Genomic DNA, 20,374 nt, shown 5'->3' on the forward strand with positions numbered 1-20,374 from the left:
ATTTGGTGGTGTTATTACTATCGGCATCAGCCGAGTGCAGATCAACGTCCTAACCAGGTTACACTTCATTAGTAAAAAGTTCTGTAAATTGGGATCTATACTGCTTCATATATGGGGAGAGACCTCATATTGATCTAATTACATAGTATTTGTACTATATTTGATATCATATTTATACGATATTTGAACGACCATGCACTGTACTACACGGTTTCCGGTGTTGCTTGCACTGCACGGTATAAAAATACCGTGCAGGCAATACGATATTGAATATGATATCGTCTTATTTACGGCCACACTATTTACTTCACTGGATAAGGCTTTGTTGGCTTATTTCGTATGCAGCCGTCCAGGCCGGCAGGATATTTGATGAGATATTGAAGAAGTCATAGGCCCACGAGCTGCAATAAAGGGTCTCTGGGACTTTCCGTTGTTGCCCTTTGGCTAGGGCTTCTTCCCATTTGTCTAGCCACTGGATAGCTTGGCTAGTGGTCTTTGAAGCTGTCTTTAGCAGGGTTAGATATCTGTTTCGAGAATCTCTTGTTTCATCTGCTTCTGATCTTCCGCACCGTGCACGGAGGTTGTGGTGCCATTCGTATATTGACCCATGTGGTTGACAGCATGTCCGGATGAAGCTGGGGAAGACTGTTCGTAAGACCCAGTCTTTGAGGGTGCCAAGGGCCTTCTTTTCGTCTTTGAAGATCCTTTTTTCTAACTGATAAAAAGATAGGTCCTGCTGAAAGGTCTTCTGGCCTTGCTCAGTTACCTAGGTCAGACACAACCCACGTCCCGTTGGCAGTTTCTTGGATATCGTCTTGGGTGCTTTCTTGAGACTCTTGAGTCTCGGATCGTATTGTCCGTTGGGATTGGGCAGTCTTTGTGTATTTGCGTTTCCTAATGTTTGGAAGGGCTGGTTTGTCTCTTAGGAAAGTCTTCCGTTTGAGGTATTGTTGAAGGTCAAGACGTTCAGCCTGAATGCGGAATGCATGCTCCCAGTCAAAAAAATCCCCAGGCTTAGATAGGGTGGCTGCGAGGCCTTCCTTTTGAGGACTAAATAGTGCCATTAGGAAAGAGGGTTTTTTTTATTTTTATTTTTAAAAAACAAAATATTAAATAAAAGGTCTGAGGCAATGAGACTCTTAATTGTCAGATATTCAGGTGAATTATTGTTGTTCCTCCTGCTACTTGAGGTGTAAAGCAAGCTCTATATGTCTTTTCTGTGCTATGTGGAATCAATTAGAAGCTGCTTGCTAAGCCTGTGGCAATAGGTGGCAACTGTCATCTTTGATGACAATAGCCTTTTCAAGCTACTTCCATGAGCTTCCTTTTGACACTATTCAACACTATCAGTGGGGTTCCTTTTTAGTCAAACCCACGAGTATATCCCGCGCAGTAGCCCCAGACTTGGCAAGATTGGAGACAGTTGCGGCATCTTGCTCCTCAAATCGTCGATGTGCCGGGTGCGCAGATGGGTGCTCGCTTGGTGGATGGTTATGCTTGGCGCATTCTTGATCTGGACGATGGCTCAGGGTCCATGTACTACCGTCCCGTGATTCTTTGGCAATAACATAGAACTTGCAGCCAGTCCTTCGACTCGAGGTGCGGCGAACTCGTTCAACAGACGAGCTCGGCGGCTGTTTATTTCGGTCACACGCGTATATCACCTTGACGCGCCCGTTCGCAGTCTTTGTAGACTTGCCTGTGGTAAAAGCATAACCACGAGGTTTCGCCCAGGAATTTATAGCTGCAAGAAGAGCTTCACGTGAACTGAATATACCTTCCCGGGGGGGGGCATCCTCCACGAACGTTTGGGCCATTTCTAACATGCAGTTTGATGACTGATTATTGCTGCTGCAGAGCGCGACTCATAAGCACCAATGGGAGAAGGTATTGTGTGGTGATTAGTCAGTGGGCGCGCCCGGGTATCAGTCGCCCGCTTAACCCTGGTCTTTCGCAACTTCAATCGATGAATTGAATTGAACTTTGAACCGGCCGTAACGCCGCAGTTCTGATTTTCGCAGGCTGATAATATAAATAATAAGTCGCCTCAACGTAATAAATCGATGCATCCACTTGAAATGCATTTTACCGACAAAAAGTTGGGGGTGACCTGAATCCGTTGGGGTGCAATGGATTCAGGTCGTCATTTCATTAGCGCCTTTTTTTTTACTATGGGAAAGCCATTGGATTCAGAGCTGAATCCGCCGCGCAGCTGGGATAGGCTAACGTGGCTTTCTAGGTACATCGGCCGGTCAAATGTATCTTTTTTACGTTAATTCAATTTTCACTTTTCTCGCCGATCACGACCTTAGAAAAGCTGAAAAATATATGATAGCTGAAAGCTGAAAGTTCTATGTGACTTGAGGGGTTAGATGATTGTAGCCGCTATAACAGTGCCGATCTTTTCTGCTTTGAGGGCATTTTTCCTAACCAAAAGGGATGACGCATACTTTTCTGAGTCAACATCGTATACATAGCGTAAGCTGAAAAATAGCCTTTGTAGGATGACAATGATATGCCGTGTCTGATCGATAGCCAGGTAACATACTTTTAGCATGAGGGTGTATGTACTACAGTCCACTTGCACTCAATGGGATGGAGGACATTCCAGTCCTCAAAATGCTCCAACAGATATTCCATTCCTATCAGCACCCCAGCTGCTGGGTATCTTGTCAATGAGATTGAACGGGATAAGCACAGACTTTCGAAGATGATCCGCTGCGGAAGACGTGGCTTGCACCGAAAGAACTCCGCAGCGCCTCTCATATCACATCGATTGCAGCACCAGACGTGACCTATCGGTAGATCCTGATAGTTCAGCTCGACTAGGAAGGTCCCGTGCGACCTAACCCAGCTCTTCCTACCCCTTCCACCTTTCCGAGCTAACAAATCCTCCTAGACGAAGCCACGGTTCTTCCAGGTAATCTTAGGCAGATTCTCAATTGTCGGGTTGGGAGGCGAAGCGCCAGGCAAAGCGCCGGCTGCTTCTTCCCACTGCTTGCCGACCGTTTTAGGCTAGCTAGATACGAGGCCTCCTTCAGCTTCGGATCATTCGGTAAGAACATCGCCAAAGTGTTGTCGACCGTAATCGAATTTTATGACATCTCGCCAATCATTGGCTTCTTCATGATGGATAACGTCACGAGCAACGACGTATGCATTCAAGAGCTAGCAGAGAAGTACCCAACAATCCGACACGAAAATTGCCTTCGGTGCGTCGGCCATCTGCTGAACCTTATCGTCAAAGCTCTTCTCTTTGGCAAGGGCGTTAGCAAGCTGGAGAAACAGCTACGCGCTGCATCTGATGACAAGAGGTTTGAGATTTGGAGGAAGGAAAGCTGCATTGGCAAGCTCCACAGCTTCTGCGTGTGGATCAACAGAAGCGACCAGCGACAAGAGCGGCTGAAATAGTACATCCTGCGGGCTTACGACGAAGGCAGTATTGAGCACCTCTACACCATGGTCCTTGCCGATGGGGGCATCCGCTGGCACTCTGTGTATTCCATGATTGAACGAGCCCTGAAGCTCCGCTACGCCATTGATCTATTCTTTCTCAATTATCGCCACATCGGCGCCGAAGGATAAGATATCTCACAAGATATCCTGACTGCGTAGGATTGGGTCGACCTCGACCACTTCCTCAATATCCTCAAACCTTTCAAGGATCTAACAAAAGGCATGTAAAGCTGGGCGAACAGGGCTGGCTCGGAAGGATCACATGGCTCGCTGCATGAGATTATCGAGTCACTAGATGTGCTTTTCAAGAAGCTCCAAGATGCCGGGAAGTTTGCAGATGATCACCCTGACGTGGCGTCAACATACTATTCCCATGCCATTGATGCTGCTCGTATCAAGCCATCAGGAGATTATCAATTCTCACAATGAGACATTCGGCTGCATGTGGCCATTGTCTTAGGTATGAAGGGATGAACCAGCCTCACCGGAAGCGGCTATATTTTCAACTTGCAGATAACAATTGAGTCGTAAAGAAAAGTGGGCTCTTGGCAATTCAGATAAACAGTCGATATGTGATCACCGAATCTACTTATGTTTACACCAAAAATACACTAAAATCAAAGTATCCCTCAGTAATTTACCAATCAAAGCACACTTTGCTGCTCAGCAACCCCCCCTACCTGAGGTACGAGGGTTAGGGGGGGGTGAGATTGAACCCCCCTTAGTAAGGTTTAGGATTCAAGTGTCACAGCTCGAAGTCAGACCAACCTACCCTAGAGCCACAAGTGGATCAGATCACGTGGCGATAGCGTTATCGCCGTAACCTTAGTTAGACCGCCAGTCAGATCCTGAACGTAGCTCCTTGAGCTACGTCTTGTTAATAGAGCCTGACCTGCCTGCAGTGCCTATCCGTAGCAATAGAACCTATTACGCCCGAAGCGTTCCCTGTCCACCCGTACCGCCGGACTCAGCCCGTGACATGCTGTGTCATATATCGGTATTTAGGCTTGTGGCAGATCAGATGAGTGTAGGGTGCAGAAAATCGGTTCAATCGGCCAAGGCGGCGATCAAGTCAATCTGGGGTGTTAATTAAGCTGAAGCAGGGGTGGCACGGTGTGTTTTTAATTGACAGTCAAATCTAATAATTAGTCATAAGTATTTAATTAGAATCTTATGTCAAAATTTCATAGGCTTACCAGTTTTTACAGAGATTACATCACTTCTTATAAGCAAACTGGAGTTCGTCAGTTACCCCAGATTTACTTCATCGGCTGCCCCATGTCATGCTAGCGTCCTTTCATTCCCCACTAAAATTAGTTCGTCAGTTGCTAAACGACGCAGGGAATGCCATTTTAGGTAAGGCTCTCTCTGAATGTCCATCAACACCCATCTCAGAGTGCTTCTCCTCACCCTCCCCAGTCGCCGCTGAGTTTCCGCTAAATTCTCCGCTGTCCGAGGGCCCGCTGTAACTTAGACATAATGGAGGGATTTAAGGATTCCCCATGCGTCAGCCCGGCGCCGAAAAGGGAGTGAGATTCTTCTGGGCGTCGCCTAATGACTGCATCGAGCAAAGAAAGGATTGCCGGAAAGGAGACTTGCTGGGTGTTTGTCTCAGCAGAGAGTACAGTAGCGTCTTCTTACACGAGATCATATGTCTAGATATCTCCTTAGCTCTTTTTTATTAAGGTTAATAGGTATGAAGTGGCGTTAATAGTTAAGCTATGACTCGGAGCGCTTCGGTCAGCAGTGGTCCACTGTCTTGTCTAGAATCTACACTGACAGTCCAATCGGATATTCCGTTTTACTCCATGGCTATCCCTGGCGGCAGATTCAAGGGCCCATCTTTTATTTAAGACATGTTGCAGACTAGCTTATGAATATGATGTAATATACAAAATTAAGTTGCCGATAACATATCAATTGCCGCTTATATAATGCCCGATTAGGAATACGAGGTGGTCTTAGCTGATGTAAGACAAGAATTTCCATACAGAGTCTGTGTTTTACTACTTGCCTACTTTGGGCAGGCCGTGATAGAGACTACTGCCAAAAACACACATTGCCATTTGACACAACGTACCTATTGGTTTAATTGATAAGTTACCTTACCTATACCCTCTTAATGGTACCTGCTATATATGATACGGCATATCATTGTCATCCTACAAAGGCTATTTTTCAGCTTACGCTATGTATACGATGTTGACTCAGTCTGGCAAACGCCCCACTTCGCTTCCCCCCAGTTATCGGTTTTGTCTGTAAGATGACCTCCCTCGTTAAACCTACCATGTATTTCTATCGGGAACTGTTAAATACGCACGAATGCGATAGGGTGAGTGTAAGAGATCCAACGTCAAAGATTGCCTGCTTACTATAAAGATTCGTTTTATTTCAACAATGAACAATATAGGTAAATGATGATCATTAGACTGTTTTTTGTCGATAACGTACATGATAAGCGGGTGCAACAGACAAGCGAGTGCAACACAACATCACAACATCTCAGATAGAAATAGCAATAAAAACACAACAGACTATTAATTAAGTAAAATTAATCGCTATATTCTTCCATAGACATAGCGACAAGTATCTGACAGGTCCTTGCATTATGTCCTGTCTTGCCGCACGCTCCACAGCGCCTTTCCTTCATTCGCGGAGGCCCTCCTTGACCACCACTTCTCGATGGTCCAGCCACCGCCTGCGCATCAACATCCGTTTGATCAATTACTTGCCTTCCTTCCTCTACTGTCATCACCCCTCCTTTCTGTAGCCGGGTTCTTTTTGCCCTCCGCCGCCGGCTTAGTATCTTATTTGCCTGTTCAAGATCTTGGACCCTGGCCTCTAATAAGGCAACCTTATGCATAACTATCTTTGTTCCCTTGGAAGAAGACCTCAATGCTTCTAGAATTGACTCTGGAGAGCTACTTTTATGCCTTTTGATTCTCTTTTCAAGATATTCAAGCTGAGAGTCGGCTTCAAGGATAGTCTTTGGGGTCTTTGAGACCCAAGGGGTCGAGGGGCTAACTACCTCCTCCACAGGCGTTGGAGTCCGCAGCTGCACATCGAGCTTCGAGATTACACTTTCTGGGTCGAGAGGAGCAAGTCCGGCTCCTCTAAAGGCTGCTTTAATATTTTTCTCTGTCATTGTGGCCTGGTAGGCGGTGTAAAAAGCCGGCAAGAACTCGGTTTTGGAAATGTGGGTTACGGAGCATCTGATCAAATGCTCGATTTCTCGCCCGTAAGCCTTCTTAAGCAGGCCAAAGCACCCGACATCAAGAGGCTGCAGCAGATGAGACGAATGAGGCGGTATACAAAGCGTGATGATTTTATTTGCCTTGCAATATCTCTCAAAGTCGACCGAGTGGTGACTTTGGTGTCCGTCGAGGATCAGGAGACGATAGCGATTCTTTGATTGCTTGGTAGTACACCGGTCGAAGTGCTTTAGCCACTCGAGGACTATCTCGTTATCTGTCCAGCCATTAGGACTCGTCGCAATAGCCCAATCGCCCGGGAGGTTGCTTTCTCGGTACCAGTGGGCGAGGTGATATTGGCCCGCACCTATGATGAACGGCGGGATCGCTTGGCCCTCGGCATTGATCGCCTGAATGACTGTAATCCATTCCCGGTTTCCAGGCTGCACTGATTTTGGTCTTCCACGCCTTTCAGCACCTGTGACGACCATTCCGCTCGCAATAACGCCCATCATAAAGCCAGTCTCGTCAAAGTTGTAGATTTCATCAGGTCGGATGCCATACTTCGCAATTACATTTGCTACGAGCCTAAACCAGTTGCGAATAATGGTCGGATCTTCACATTTGGCTCTCTGGTAGTCATATTTACGGGGGAAATACGTCTTGAGGTCTTTGTGTCGCTTGACGAAGTTAGAGGCCCAGCGCTTGCCGACAGGCGGCGTCTCGCGGTCGGCGAGCAATCGGTTAGCCATCTCCTCAACACAACGCAGTCGCGGGGGAAACCCTCGCGAATCCAGATCGAGAATGAACTGAACTATGATCTGTTCTTCTAGATCAGATAGTTTGCGTGATTTTGGGATAGAATCACGCGTAGAAAGGATACCCTTCTGTCGGCGATATAAAGTCCAATAACGGACCTGGTAGATGCCTGCGGCGCGTCGGAGACTTAATTTTGGGTCATTTTGAAGGGCACGAAGTGCAAGAAGAATCCTAGCCTCAATATTTGGGTCTGGCATATTTGGTGGTTGAAAATTAATTGATTAAGTTGAGAAGATGTAAATTGCGGGATTTTTTGTTGCACTCGCTTGTCTGTTGCACCCGCTTATCATGTACGTTAATTAATTAACATTCCTTTTTTTAGTGCGTTCCAATACAACCAAAAGGGTGGAGCCTCTCCTCGCCTCTCATCATTGCTTGGGTCAAGTCTGTTCGAGTCAAGGTCTCATATTCACATACTCCTCCTTGACAAGTATTGCTCGATTAGGTCAAGACGGAGGGGTTATCCTGAGATGAAGGTTTATATGGAAAGGAGAGTAAGCAGTACAGTGGCACGTAGCCCGTAGCCCGTAGCGTAATATTTACATCTTTGTTGGGGAGCGCAAACGAGTTCCGAGATTTTTCTTCCTTTACTCTTCTTTATAACTCCATCCTCCTTCTCCTCTTACTACGTTTCGTCATATACTCTGCAAATCTCCCCAATCGCTAGGCACAATGGCTACCAGACAGCGAATTGCCACCACAGTTGTGGCCAAGAAGGACCTGCCCAAGGTAAGTCAAGTCAATTCGCTTAAGCTCAAACCTTTTCTCGACTCGCCTAACATCTTATCTCCTCAGGTCACTCACGAGGCCACTTCTCAACCTCAATTCCCCGACATCAAGACCATCAAGGATGCCATCCCCGCGCACTGCTTCCAACCCTCACTTACCACCTCCTACTACTATATCATCCGCGACTTCGCTATTATCGGCACCCTTGCCTGGGCTGCCCTTACCTATATCCCCGGCATTAAGGACCAATACCTCCGTATCGCCGCCTGGATGGCCTATGGCTTCCTCCAGGGTCTTTTCTGCACCGGAATCTGGATTCTCGGTCATGAGTGCGGCCACGGTGCTTTATTTACCTATAGCAAGCTCAATAACATAACCGGCTGGTTCCTCCACTCATTCCTTATGGTCCCCTATTTTAGCTGGAAGTACTCTCATTCCCGTCACCACCGTTTCACTGGCCATATAGACCTCGATATGGCCTTTGTCCCCGCTCTAAGCCTAAGGCTTCTCTATCCTTCTATATCGCTGGCATAGATGTTGCTGAGCTGATCGAGGATACCCCTATTGCCCAGGCCGTCAAGCTCGTCTTCCACCAGCTCTTCGGATGGCAGGTATATACCTTCTTTAATGCCAGCGCTGGTAAGGGCAGTAAGCAATGGGAGCCTAAAAGTACTTTCGCCAAATGGCTCCGCGTTAGCCACTTCGATCCCATGAGCGCTGTCTTCCGTCCCGCCGAGGCTCCCTTTATCATCATCAGCGATATTGGTCTCGGCCTCACTCTAACTGCTCTATACTTTGCTTCCCAGAAGGTTGGCGTTTCTACTGTTTTCTACCTCTACCTCGTTCCCTACCTCTGGGTCCACCACTGGCTCGGTAAGTGTTTAAAGATAAGCTAGATCGCTCGAGTATCACTAATGCAAAATTAGTCGCTATCACTTACCTCCAGCACCATCACACTGAGCTCCCCCATTATACCGCTGAAGGCTGGACCTACGTTAAGGGTGCTCTCGCTACTGTTGACCGCGAGTTCGGCTTTATTGGCAAGCACATTTTCCACGGTGCCATTGAGAAGCATGTCATTCACCACCTGTTCCCGTAAGTTCAATTGATCAGCATCAATCACTTCATATCTGATACCATTATAGTAAGATCCCTTTCTATAAGGCTGATGAGGCCACTGAGGCCATCAAGCCCGTTATCGGCGACCACTATTGTCACGACGACCGTAACTTCCTGGGTCAGCTCTGGAGCATCTTTGGTAGCCTCGATTACGTCGAGCACGACCCCGCCATTCCCGGTGCCTTGCGCTGGGCCAAGAAGAAGATATCTGAGTAGGGAATCGACGGAAGCTATGCTATGCTATGTGACGATAGAATACACATTGGATAGATTAGATGCCCGCATAGACGCGTGCGATAGCAGGCTTTCTATCCATACTCCATACTCTATACAGCACCTTATGGAATATGGAATATAAAATTCAACCCATATGGAACTTAATCTATACATAACGTAGTTCATCACTAAACGGGCCACATCACCTGCCGGGCTACCTTTCTCAATTTAATTCACTTTAACTTTAACACGCGATTACTCCCACCACAATCATGTCGGATCTCAATATTGAGTCGCGTGTTATTTTTGCAATAAATGCCAAGCGCAAAAGCCAAAAATTAAGCATTCGCCAGCTTGCAAAGCAGTTCAGTACCTCACGAACAACCTTACAAGCTAGAATCACTGGAAGACCTTCAAAGACTAATACACATAGCCAGTGTTCAAATCCATACCACAAAATCCACATATGGATCTATAATGTGGATCCATATCCATTCCATTCTATTCCACGTAGGCTTCAGCATTTCCATATACACGCCACAGAATCCCTTCCACATGTTCCACATGTGGAAACTGTGGCAAGGAATGGAAATATAGCTAAGGTTTGAAAATACCTGGATTTCCTTATGAAATAGCGCATACCCTAAGTACTTTCCATCGGCAATAACAACGCAACAGCAACAATTTTCCACTCCGTTTTACCCGTACACAAAGTTCAAACAAGTCTATTCTAGGACGGTTTACTATTACTTACGCCCTTACTATCCCAAATCGAAATGGCCACCCTTCATCCTACCAAGTCAACCACACCCGTTCCAGAACGTATAGAAGAAGATAATCAATGACTCTTCCAGCTCTACAAAGGCTGGACCTTGACGGAGAGAGACGGCCAAGTGCGTCAATGGGTATATCAGTTCGGCTACGATATCCAGCATGCCCAAAAGGGGGAACGCCGATGGGTGTGTTGCCTTTGTATCAAGCAAAAGCGGCCGAGGCCAAAGAGTTATGCCATCAAAGGGTTGCAGAACGCTGAGGGTCACCTGTACACGGACCACAATGGCATAATGGATCCGACAGGCAAGAGGCAAAAGCCTGCAAAGGCATCCGAGAAAGCACATCAGTCCATTGCAACAATCCTACAGTTGAACCCGAAGGAGCCGAAGGAACAAGATTTGATCAATACCTTGATCAAATGTTTCGATAAAACTGTATACCAGCAGAAACTTGTCAACTGGATTGTCAATTCTAACCAATCCTTCTCGATCGTTAACGATCAAGATCTTCGAGACATCTTCAACTACCTCAATCCATCTGTTAAGATCACAAAAGCTAACATTACTGACGTAACCGTGCATGCCATCGCAGAACGAGAATTTACTAACAATATGGAAAGAGTGAAGGATGCTTTGCGAAAGAGTCCGGGATAGATCTATATCCAGTACGATGGCTGGAAGTCTGGTAACCGACACGCCTTATACGGCATCACATGTGTGTTTCGGGATTCAAACAATCGGCCGCAGAAGTGCGTTCTCGGACTGCCTGAGCTTACGGAGCCGCACATAGGCGAGAATATCGCCGGGCAAATTATCGAGATCATTCGGGAGTACGAGATCAGCGATAAACTCGGATATTTCACACTGGATAATGCCGGTAACAATAAAACCTCGATGGGGGACCTTGGATTAGAATTTGGTTTCGACTGGGAGAAGCAATGAGTTCGCTGCGTTGGCCACGTTGTCAACATAGGAGTGAAACAGATGCTGTATGGCAAGAACCCGGATGCTTTCGAGAAAGAGGTCTTCGAAGGACTTCACACGGCAGCGAAGGAGCATGAAGTCTGGAGGAGGCGAGGCTCTGTTGGAAAATGGCATAACTTTGCTGTTGTATGTGGCTGAGTCACCTGCTTTATTTGTTATACTCACGAAGACCTAGGAGGTGAGCAGATCGGACACGTGGACCGATATGCTCAAGAAGGTACAAGCTGTCGAGAGCCAACTCTCTGATGACGCTCAGCTCAAGAAACACCGTCCAGTTGGAGTTGTGGTCGACAATGCTACCCGGTGGCTTTCTTAATTCTCGATGATTGAGCGCGCTCTCGCCTTGAGGCCATTTTATAATTCTTTTGTCCAGAGAGCATTAAACGAGTGGGAGAAGGTCAACTTGACGAGAGCTGGCCACATCAAAAAGGGTTCCAAGCTGCCCTTCTTCCTGAAGGAAGAGAATCGCATGACAGCTGATGATTGGCATGTGCTCGGGACTCTTTACGACATTTTGCTTGACTTCCAGCTGGTTGTGAGAGGCCTTGAGGGTGATGGACAGGGAAAACACCAGAGAAAGGTCGAAGAAAACGAGATCGACCCTCCACTGTCTGGTAAGCCTTAGACTTCTCAAAAGCGGCCCGATTCTTATTTTAACAGCTGACTTGTACAGGAACAAGCTGGGATCTTGTTTATGCGTACGAATTTCTTCTTGAAACCCTTGAAACCGCGAAAAGAGCAGTTGCCAATTTTCCGGACGGCCATTATCTCGCTGTTAATATTAACCTGGGCTGGTTCAAATTGAACAAATACTACGAGCATCTGAACGACAGCCCCCTGGTCTATGGCGCCGCAGTTCTTCATCCTGCCTACCGGTGGGCACTGTTTAACGATTTGTGGGGAGACGACGACGAAAGACAGTTGTGGATTACCAAGGCGAAGGAGATGGTCTAGGATCTCTGGGTGAGAGAGTATAGGGACCTGGAGGTTGATGACCCAGAGATTGAGTTGCCTGCCAATAAGCGGCTGAAGACCTCAAGAAACAAGTTCACAGCGTGGCGCACAAAGAAGCGAGGACTGACGGCTGGAGGGATTTCTGTTACCGAGTCGCCAATTCAATCCCCAGCTCAATCCCCTAGGTCCTCGGTTGGCGGTCTGGATCTTGATGAATACGAGCAGTGGCAGCGTAATATCGAGGATGCTGATGCTTCTGTCACAGATCCCTACGAATACTGGCACATAAGGCGGCTTAAATACCCCCGGTTATCTAGAATGGCCTTGGATCTGCTTACTGTGCCACTAATGTCAGCCGAGTATGAGAGGCTATTCTCGACCACTGGCTATATGGTTACTAAGAGCCGCAATAGGCTAGATGCCAGTACAATTGGGCTTTATCAGACACTACGGAGTTGGTTGCGTGCCGGTTTGATCGGGTCGCTAGATAGGATTCTAATGGACGAGTGACAAAAACGTCGACGACTAAGACCTGGATGCAGCCCACTAATTACCATTGTTGGACAAAGTAGGTTTCATTCCACAAATTCCACAATATGGATTCATTTCCATAATGGATCCATTTCTACCTATTCCACATCGAAGTTATTAGTCAGCATCCATATCCACGGCGACTACTAAACGCACAACCGGCTGTGCAATAAGACCGCACAACCGGCTGTGCGATTAGACTGCTGATGTAATCAACAACAAGACACGCGATGCACGAAGGGATCAACAACAACACAACAACAGCTTTCTTGATGCCCAATGGGCCAATTAGACCTCAATTGAAGTTATTTATCTATCTATCGTGAAAATGGATTCATATGACCTCTTCTGTACGACTTTTTCGGCGTCATTTCCCCCCTCACAGAATGAACGCCATTTTTTCCCCAGTCCTGAACCTGAGTGGTATCCTGAGCCTGTTGGTGAAGGGGGTCTCTCTGAGGAGGAGAGGAAGTGGCTCGAGGCCGCTACTATTGAGACTATCGATCCAATGCTTGATGAGAGCTTCCCTGCTGATGCTCTTCCACCTGAAGATCAATATGAAAGCCGTGAAGCAGCCCGTGAGGCTATTAACAGCTGGGCAAAGAGTAGAGGATATGCCTTCGTGACGGGCCGGTCAGGAAAGACTCCCAATGGAAGGACTTGGGTGCATTTCACCTGTGACCGCGGTGCAGGTCGTATCACCACCATGAAGGAGGAAGATCGTAAACGCCGTACAGGTGCTCGCCGCACAGGCTGTCAGTTCTCGGTGATGGCAAAAGAGAGTCTTGATGGTGCTAATTGGGCTGTGAGGCATCGTGAGGGTCCTCAATATGCTTCTCATAATCATCCAAGGAGTCGAGGCGACGGCAGAGCGCATCCAGAGCACCGGAAGCTCTCTGAGGAGGAGCTTATAGAGATCCGGCGACTGATCCGGCGTGGTATTATGCCAAGGCAGATCACAAACCTCATGCGTGATAGCAGCCGGCAGACTGTCATCAAGCAGAAGGATCTATATAATGCTATCGCTCGAAGTAAGCAACAGCTTATGGAAGGCCAATCCTGTATGCAGGCCCTCGCTCAACAGCTTCAAGACCGAGGCTTCTGGAGCCGGATACAGCGTGATGACGATACCGGCAGAGTGAAGGCCGTGTTCTTTGCGCACCCTCGGTCTATTCAGTACCTCAAGACCTATCCAGAAGTGCTCATCATGGACTGCACCTATCGGTCTAATCGATACAAGATGCCACTTCTTGATATCATTGGTGTTGACTGTTGCGGCAAGAGCTTCTGTATTGCATTTGCCTTCTTGACCGGCGAGGCTGAACATGATTACGCCTGGGCACTCATGTGGCTAAGGCATATCTTCAACCTTCATCAAATCGACCTTCCTTCTGTGATAGTTACAGATAGAAGCCTTGCTTGTATGAATGCATTGGCCTCTTCAGATTGCTTCCCTGATATCCCTGCCTTGTTGTGCGTTTGGCATATTGATCGGGCTGTTAAGGCATATTGTTCACCTGCCTTCCTTCGAGATCATGATAACCTGCAGAGGCATGAAGATTGGGGGGCATTCTATGCTGCCTTTCGTGAGGTCATGTATGCACCAACGCAGACTATCTACTATGAGAAGCTTGATGATTTCAAGGAAAAGTATGCCCTTGATCACTCTCGTGAAGTCGGCTACATCTTGGAGGCCTGGATAACCCCATATAAGCATAAGTTTATCAAGGCATGGACTAATCAATATCGTCATTACGGTCAGACTGCAACTTCCCGGGTTGAGGGTATCCATCAATTGATCAAAAATGAGATTGATAGTGCATCTGTTGATCTTTTTGAAGCCTGGATGAAGATGACCCTTGTGATCGAGACCCAATGCGATCAACTAGACCAAATGCAGACCGATGAACACAGTCGACCCCCAGCAGATCTTGTTGGAGGTATATGGTCTGTTGTCCGTACTTGGATATCAAGTCAGGCTTTGCGGGAAGTCAACAAGCAAGTGAAGCTCTTGCAGAAGGAAGTCTCCCCTTGCACGGGGATATTCACGAAGACCCTAGGTCTTCCGTGTAGTCATACCATCCGGGCACTTATCAGGTTACGAAAGCCTCTGCAACTGCATCACTTTGCCCGTCACTATCAGATCCGGCGGCCAGAAATCCCTCTTGTCATACTAGAGCCGGCTAAGCAGTTTGATCGACTTGCAGCAAAGTCATCACAGGCTGAATCAAGCATACGGCGCGAGCCCTCGAGATTTGAGGTTGTCGAGAAGGAGCTACAAGGAAGGGCACCACCAAAGTGTACTGGCTGTGGTCAAGAGGGGCATAAGAGGAATTCCAAGATGTGTCCCTCACGACATGACTATCTCAAGGAGTCATCTTCTCAGCTTCCCTCTGTTCCGGAAGTCGTCCCTCGGTTGAGCCTACCGTACAGCAACCCGTCCCTCAGTCACCGGGTCAGACGGTTGTATATACCACAACTCGTACGACAACAACACAGGTAGAGCAACGAACGATACAGATATCTTCGCCTTCCTCAACAGGGTCCCTCCTATACCTCCTCCCTCGCCGCCGCCTCGGCAGGTTACTCCATTGATGCATGACGACGGGCGTGTCATCTATAGCCGCTACAAAGCAGCTCGAGAAGAGTGGTATAGAGAGCAACCACCGCACCGCCAAACCGATAAGCTATATCGAAAGGCCAAGGGACTTCGTGCTCGCTACAACAAGGCCGAGAAAGCATATGTGTTATCAGATAGCCGGATGGGTAGGCACGTCAAGCGTAGGAACGGCTTAAAGCTGAGGGATTGGACCGATGAAGAGATAGCTGCTTATCTAGATTGGGATAAGGAAGAGGAAGAGAGGGCATATGAGAAAGAGGCGGCAAAACCACTGTATGATAGGAATAGGAATCTGAATTCGTATTGGGAGGAAGCAGCTGTGGATTTTCAGTCACGGGAGGCATTGTACAATCAATCGAATGCACCTGACTAGATTAATTATTTGCATTAAAGAGCGCAATTGATACATACCATTCGAAAGAGCGAAAAGAAAAAAAAACCTGTATCTACGACTATATAGCTTGTATTATTATTATGTTGATACTTAATCTTTTTCAATAAGTTATGAAGTGTATTCCACGGAGCCGGTGGTTGTGGATCCGGACCTACCCGGCACCGACAAAACACACTCCGCCGGTTGCATTACGAATGCAATTGAATAGGTAAATAACGGTAAATTAGACTCAATGACATATCAATAGAAAGCTCTTTTTTTCTCTATTTAACTAGCATAGCGGCAAAACTCAATGGTGGCAAAAACCTCTATTTCAAGAGTTTGATTGATTCGGCCGTGGCTGCCAATTTGTCACCGGGACCGTACCTGCAACACCTCTTCCTTGCCAAGTCCAATCCGCATAGCCGTTGCGAGATATATTCGAAATATGAAGCCCTGACTGCTGTATACCTTGAAGCCGGGGCTCAAAATGATTCATACCAATTGTAGCTGTAGGCCATTGATAGCCACTGACTGCAAAATTGGTATTGTAGTAGTTAGCATCCATTTGCTGCAGCCCGTTGTATGACCACGTCGGTAACTGTGCAGCAGCCGGGCGTTGCTGTTGACCTTGATACATGTTTTTCATGTATCCGAGATGCCAATTTCCTGATACCTCATAGCCCCAAGGCTGTACAGTTGCTTGAGCCGGTTGACCTTGAGGAATGTGACTTATCTGAGCCACCCATTGGCGAGCTGAAGGGTCTTGAGCATACAGCTGACGAAGATTTTGAGGGCCATTTGCATTAGTATGCGCATCTCGCCATTGCTGAACAGGATACAGGTTATAGCCTTCACGAGAGTAGTTAATTGGAAGCCGATTTTGAAGCGTATGAATCGTATTTTGCTGCAAAGGTTGAAGCACAAAAGGGTTTACTTGCTGAGCTCTTGCTTGGATAGCAGTAGCATCCTCAGCAATAGTAAATACAGGCCGTTGGTTGTTCATGTTGAGCTTCGTGAAGTAGTCAAGTTGTTAGATTGATATGAAAAGAGAGGGAGAGAAAGAAGCTATAAAGCCGAGATATATATATTCAAAAGGCATTACTGATTCAGTTACTCAATTGCTCAATAAACAGCTATTTTGCATACTATCACAGCTCATTAGCAACAATTGATCAGATAGATATAACATAAACTGCATCACTATCCTTCTAGCTGCAGTGTATCACATTGAGGGCTGACACCTATTATTCACGGTCTAGGTTGTGATAATAGATGTATTCAAGCATCAGGAACTGTAGCTGAACAGGCCTGCAGCTTGCAGAAGCTTTGAATAGCTTCATTTATTGAAGGAAGGTTGATTTACTTGGTCAAGTGGTGATAGCCTCACATCGTTGTTGATTACATCAGCAGTCTAATCGCACAGCCGGTTGTGCGGTCTTATTGCACAGCCGGTTGTGCGTTTAGTAGTCGCCCTCGAACTGGGGTTGCTGACTAATACGTCTCGCTTTACCCTGGTCTCTTTCAACTTCAATCGATCAATTAATTCCAACTTTAAACGGGTCGCAATGCCGCAAAAATGACTTTCGAAGGCTGGCAAGCCAGATATAAGCTTCCCTCGATGTAATGAATCGATGCATCTACTTGAAATGCATTTTAGCGATGAAAACCTATGGGTGACCTGAATCCGTTGGGGTGCAATGGATTCAGGTCGTCATTTCATTAGCGCCTTTTTTTTTACTATGGGAAAGCCATTGGATTCAGAGCTGAATCCGCCGCGCAGCTAGGATAGGTTTGGTACACAAAGAGTAACATATGATATTTGAGACATGGTCGCCTTCTTGCTAAATCCCAATTGGGTATTATTGACAGTTCAGGTCAATTGGTGAAACTCATGTAATCCAGATCCAACAGTTTCCGTCTTATCTGTTCCGGGTAGGGTGATCTCAGCCCTGGTGTTAGGTGGAATTCTCACTTTCAAATGAAAGCCCGCATCCGTCAACCTCCAATCCGTCGAAACTGTACCATATCCAGTAATAAGCTTGGCGCTGGCATGTGTAATATTCCCTCCTGGAATAGGCGCAATTGAGATTGCCTTATATCCCGGCTCGAGAGGCGCGATCCCGCCAATGACTTGATGCATCCAATTGGCAACAGACCCAAAAGAGTAATGATTGAAACTGGTCATCTCCCCTGGATTAACTGTGCCATTAGGCAAAAGACTATCCCATCTTTCCCAGGTCGTTGTGCCACCCATGACGACTTGGTATAGCCATGACGGGACCTTTTCTTGAAGGAGCATTCGGTAGAAGTCGTCCGTGGCATTGGCATCCTTCAAAGCGAAGCCAAGAGGCGACGTACCTGCGAATCCAGTGCCGACAAGATAGTCGTTCTCTCGGACGATCTCGCGCAATGTTTCCGCTGCCTTGTGTCTCTGTCCCGCATCATTGAAGAGATTAAAGCCCACAGACAACGCGTAAGCGGTTTGAGTCCGATTTGCCAACTTCCCATCTGGTGCCCACGCTTTCTGAAACTCATCCTTCAGGTCCAGCTGTTGCGCCTCGTATTTGTCAGCCAGATCCGACTTCCCAAGGGCAGTAACAATTTGTGTGAGGATCTCAGTCATCTTAACCAAGTACGCATCTGACACCAGATACTGGCTAGTCGTTGCACCTCCGGGATCATCAGATGGGGCGAGGGGGTCTAGCCAATCCCCAAACTGGAAAGTCCTGCGATCCCATAGGCCAACCTCATTCCTGGGAATTCCTTTATCTATCCAGCCTTGGGCCTGAGGAAGATGTTCCTGCAACAGCCCTTTGTCACCAAAGGCTTGATAAATGTTCCATGGGTTGGACACTACGACGTCTCCCCACACTGAAGCAGGAATTGGTACCGTGCCAAATGCTGAGGGAACGGTAGGGACGTAGAATGGGGCAACCATGCTATCATTAATAGACATTTCAGACCACACATCCCTGTGCCAACTCTTCCAGAATGACGCTGTGTCAAAGAGATAGTTGGATATCGGGCAAAAAGCATGGGCGTCTCCAGTCCATCCCAGACGCTCATCACGCTGGGGGCAGTCCGTAGGAATGGAAAGAAAGTTTCCTTTCATCGACCAGCGAACGTTGGAGTGGAATTTGTTTAACAGTTCATGTGAACAGTTGAAGTAGCCCGTTTCCTCCATATCAGTATGGACAACAATCGCCGTAACACTGTTCTCATCCAACGGTGTCTCCTCAGGCCACCCATCAATCTGAGCATAGCTGAAACCGTGAAAAGTAAACTTTGGCTCCCACTCAAGTAGGCCCTGTCCGCCCAGCTTGACTATGTCTGTGGCTTTTGCTTTTCGAAGCGGTCGGAGAGCCAGTTCCCCGTCTTCCAAAACTTCTGCATGCCTCAATGTGATAGTCGTGTTTGCAGGCCCGTCAACCTTCAATCGTAGCCAGCCGACCAGATTTTGACCAAAGTCGACAAGCTGCTTCCCAGATGGTGACTTGAAGAACTCTTGTGGTTTGACTTCTTGAATTCGTTGGGTAGGGGGTTGATCTGGAGGGACGAGTACTCTGTCGACTGCAGAAAGTACATGAGTCTCATACCAGGATGCATCGTTGAATCCGGGCTCTGACCATCCTTTGATCTCATATTCGAGGTTACCGTCATAATGTTCTCCATCATAAATCTCTCCGTTGACAACTGGTCCGAATCCTGACTTCCAGGTCGCGTCGGTATAGACCTTGGACACAGTACCATTCTTCGACTTGATGTGAAGTTGTGCTAAGAGACCTGTCGAGTTCCCATAGATGTTTCTGTTCCCTCCGTCAAACCCTAAGCGGCCGGCATACCATCCTTCACCAACTAGTGCTCCAATCGCATTCGCGCCTGGAGTAATAAGGTCGGTAACGTCATATGTGTCATAGACGTGACGGTGATGGTACGACTGCCATCCTGGAGCTAAAACGTGATCTCCGACTCGCTTCCCGTTAATTTCAGCTTCGTAAATACCCAAAGCGGTGATATAAAGCCTCGCCGATTCGAAACTATCAGGTACTGCGAAGTCCTTTCTGAAGTATACGGGCCTCTTAGGTTCGCTCACGTTGACCTTGATGGTTGAAGCAATGGGTTTGACATTCTTCCAGCTTTCCTTGAGGAGGCCCGTTTCGACAGACACCCAGTCGGACCAGGGAGTTGAGGGTTGGTTACTTGCAGCAAGACCGTGCGCGCGAACCCTAAGGTGTGCAAGTTCGGCTTCATCAAGGGGCACATCTGGCCAAGGAAGGTAAAGTGAGTCGGAAGAATTGAAAGAAAAGGATTTGGGTTCATCGTTAACACCCCGAGTAACCTCAACGTCGTATGAGCTCTGTTCCCAGTTCGCAACGTCACCGTCGAATCTCCAAGAGATCCGCGGCTCAGTCTCGGCAATCCCGAGGGCCGTACGGTAATGCTCAAATGAGACTCGGGAAATTGTCAAGGCCATATTGAACGCTGGCTTTGATACAGGAGAACTTGACCCAACTTGAAGAACATCAGTGGGGGTATTTATAGATTTTGATACTGTAATATGATATCGGCGATGTTGTTATAATTGAATCTGTCTGTAGCATTGCCG

At 47.3% G+C, this 20,374-nt stretch overlaps 4 protein-coding genes across 4 annotated transcripts; 1 reads left to right on the forward strand and 3 right to left on the reverse strand.

The window, feature by feature from the left end:
- Positions 1 to 307: 307 nt before the first annotated feature.
- Positions 308 to 1,064, reverse strand: FPOAC1_013184 (uncharacterized protein; the record flags this gene model as incomplete). The annotated part of the gene is made up of 2 exons (XM_044857525.1): positions 308 to 711; positions 767 to 1,064. The coding sequence occupies 2 exons, from the start codon at positions 1,062 to 1,064 to the stop codon at positions 308 to 310; spliced, it is 702 nt and encodes a 233-aa protein (XP_044701708.1).
- Positions 1,065 to 8,138: 7,074 nt separating this feature from the next.
- FPOAC1_013185 (uncharacterized protein) lies at positions 8,139 to 9,530 on the forward strand (the record flags this gene model as incomplete). Its single annotated transcript, XM_044857526.1, has 5 exons — positions 8,139 to 8,195; positions 8,262 to 8,620; positions 8,662 to 9,068; positions 9,122 to 9,290; positions 9,341 to 9,530. 5 exons carry the CDS (start codon positions 8,139 to 8,141, stop codon positions 9,528 to 9,530), a joined length of 1,182 nt encoding a protein of 393 aa, XP_044701709.1.
- Positions 9,531 to 16,099: 6,569 nt separating this feature from the next.
- FPOAC1_013186 (uncharacterized protein) lies at positions 16,100 to 16,771 on the reverse strand (the record flags this gene model as incomplete). The annotated part of the gene is made up of 1 exon (XM_044857527.1): positions 16,100 to 16,771. One exon carries the CDS (start codon positions 16,769 to 16,771, stop codon positions 16,100 to 16,102), a length of 672 nt encoding a protein of 223 aa, XP_044701710.1.
- Positions 16,772 to 17,638: 867 nt separating this feature from the next.
- On the reverse strand, positions 17,639 to 20,242 carry FPOAC1_013187 (uncharacterized protein; the record flags this gene model as incomplete). Its single annotated transcript, XM_044857528.1, has 1 exon — positions 17,639 to 20,242. The coding sequence occupies one exon, from the start codon at positions 20,240 to 20,242 to the stop codon at positions 17,639 to 17,641; it is 2,604 nt and encodes an 867-aa protein (XP_044701711.1).
- Between the last annotated feature and the right edge of the window lie 132 nt (positions 20,243 to 20,374).

Source organism: Fusarium poae (assembly GCF_019609905.1).
Source record: "Fusarium poae strain DAOMC 252244 chromosome Unknown contig_1, whole genome shotgun sequence".
NCBI classification, from domain to species: Eukaryota; Fungi; Ascomycota; class Sordariomycetes; order Hypocreales; family Nectriaceae; genus Fusarium; species Fusarium poae.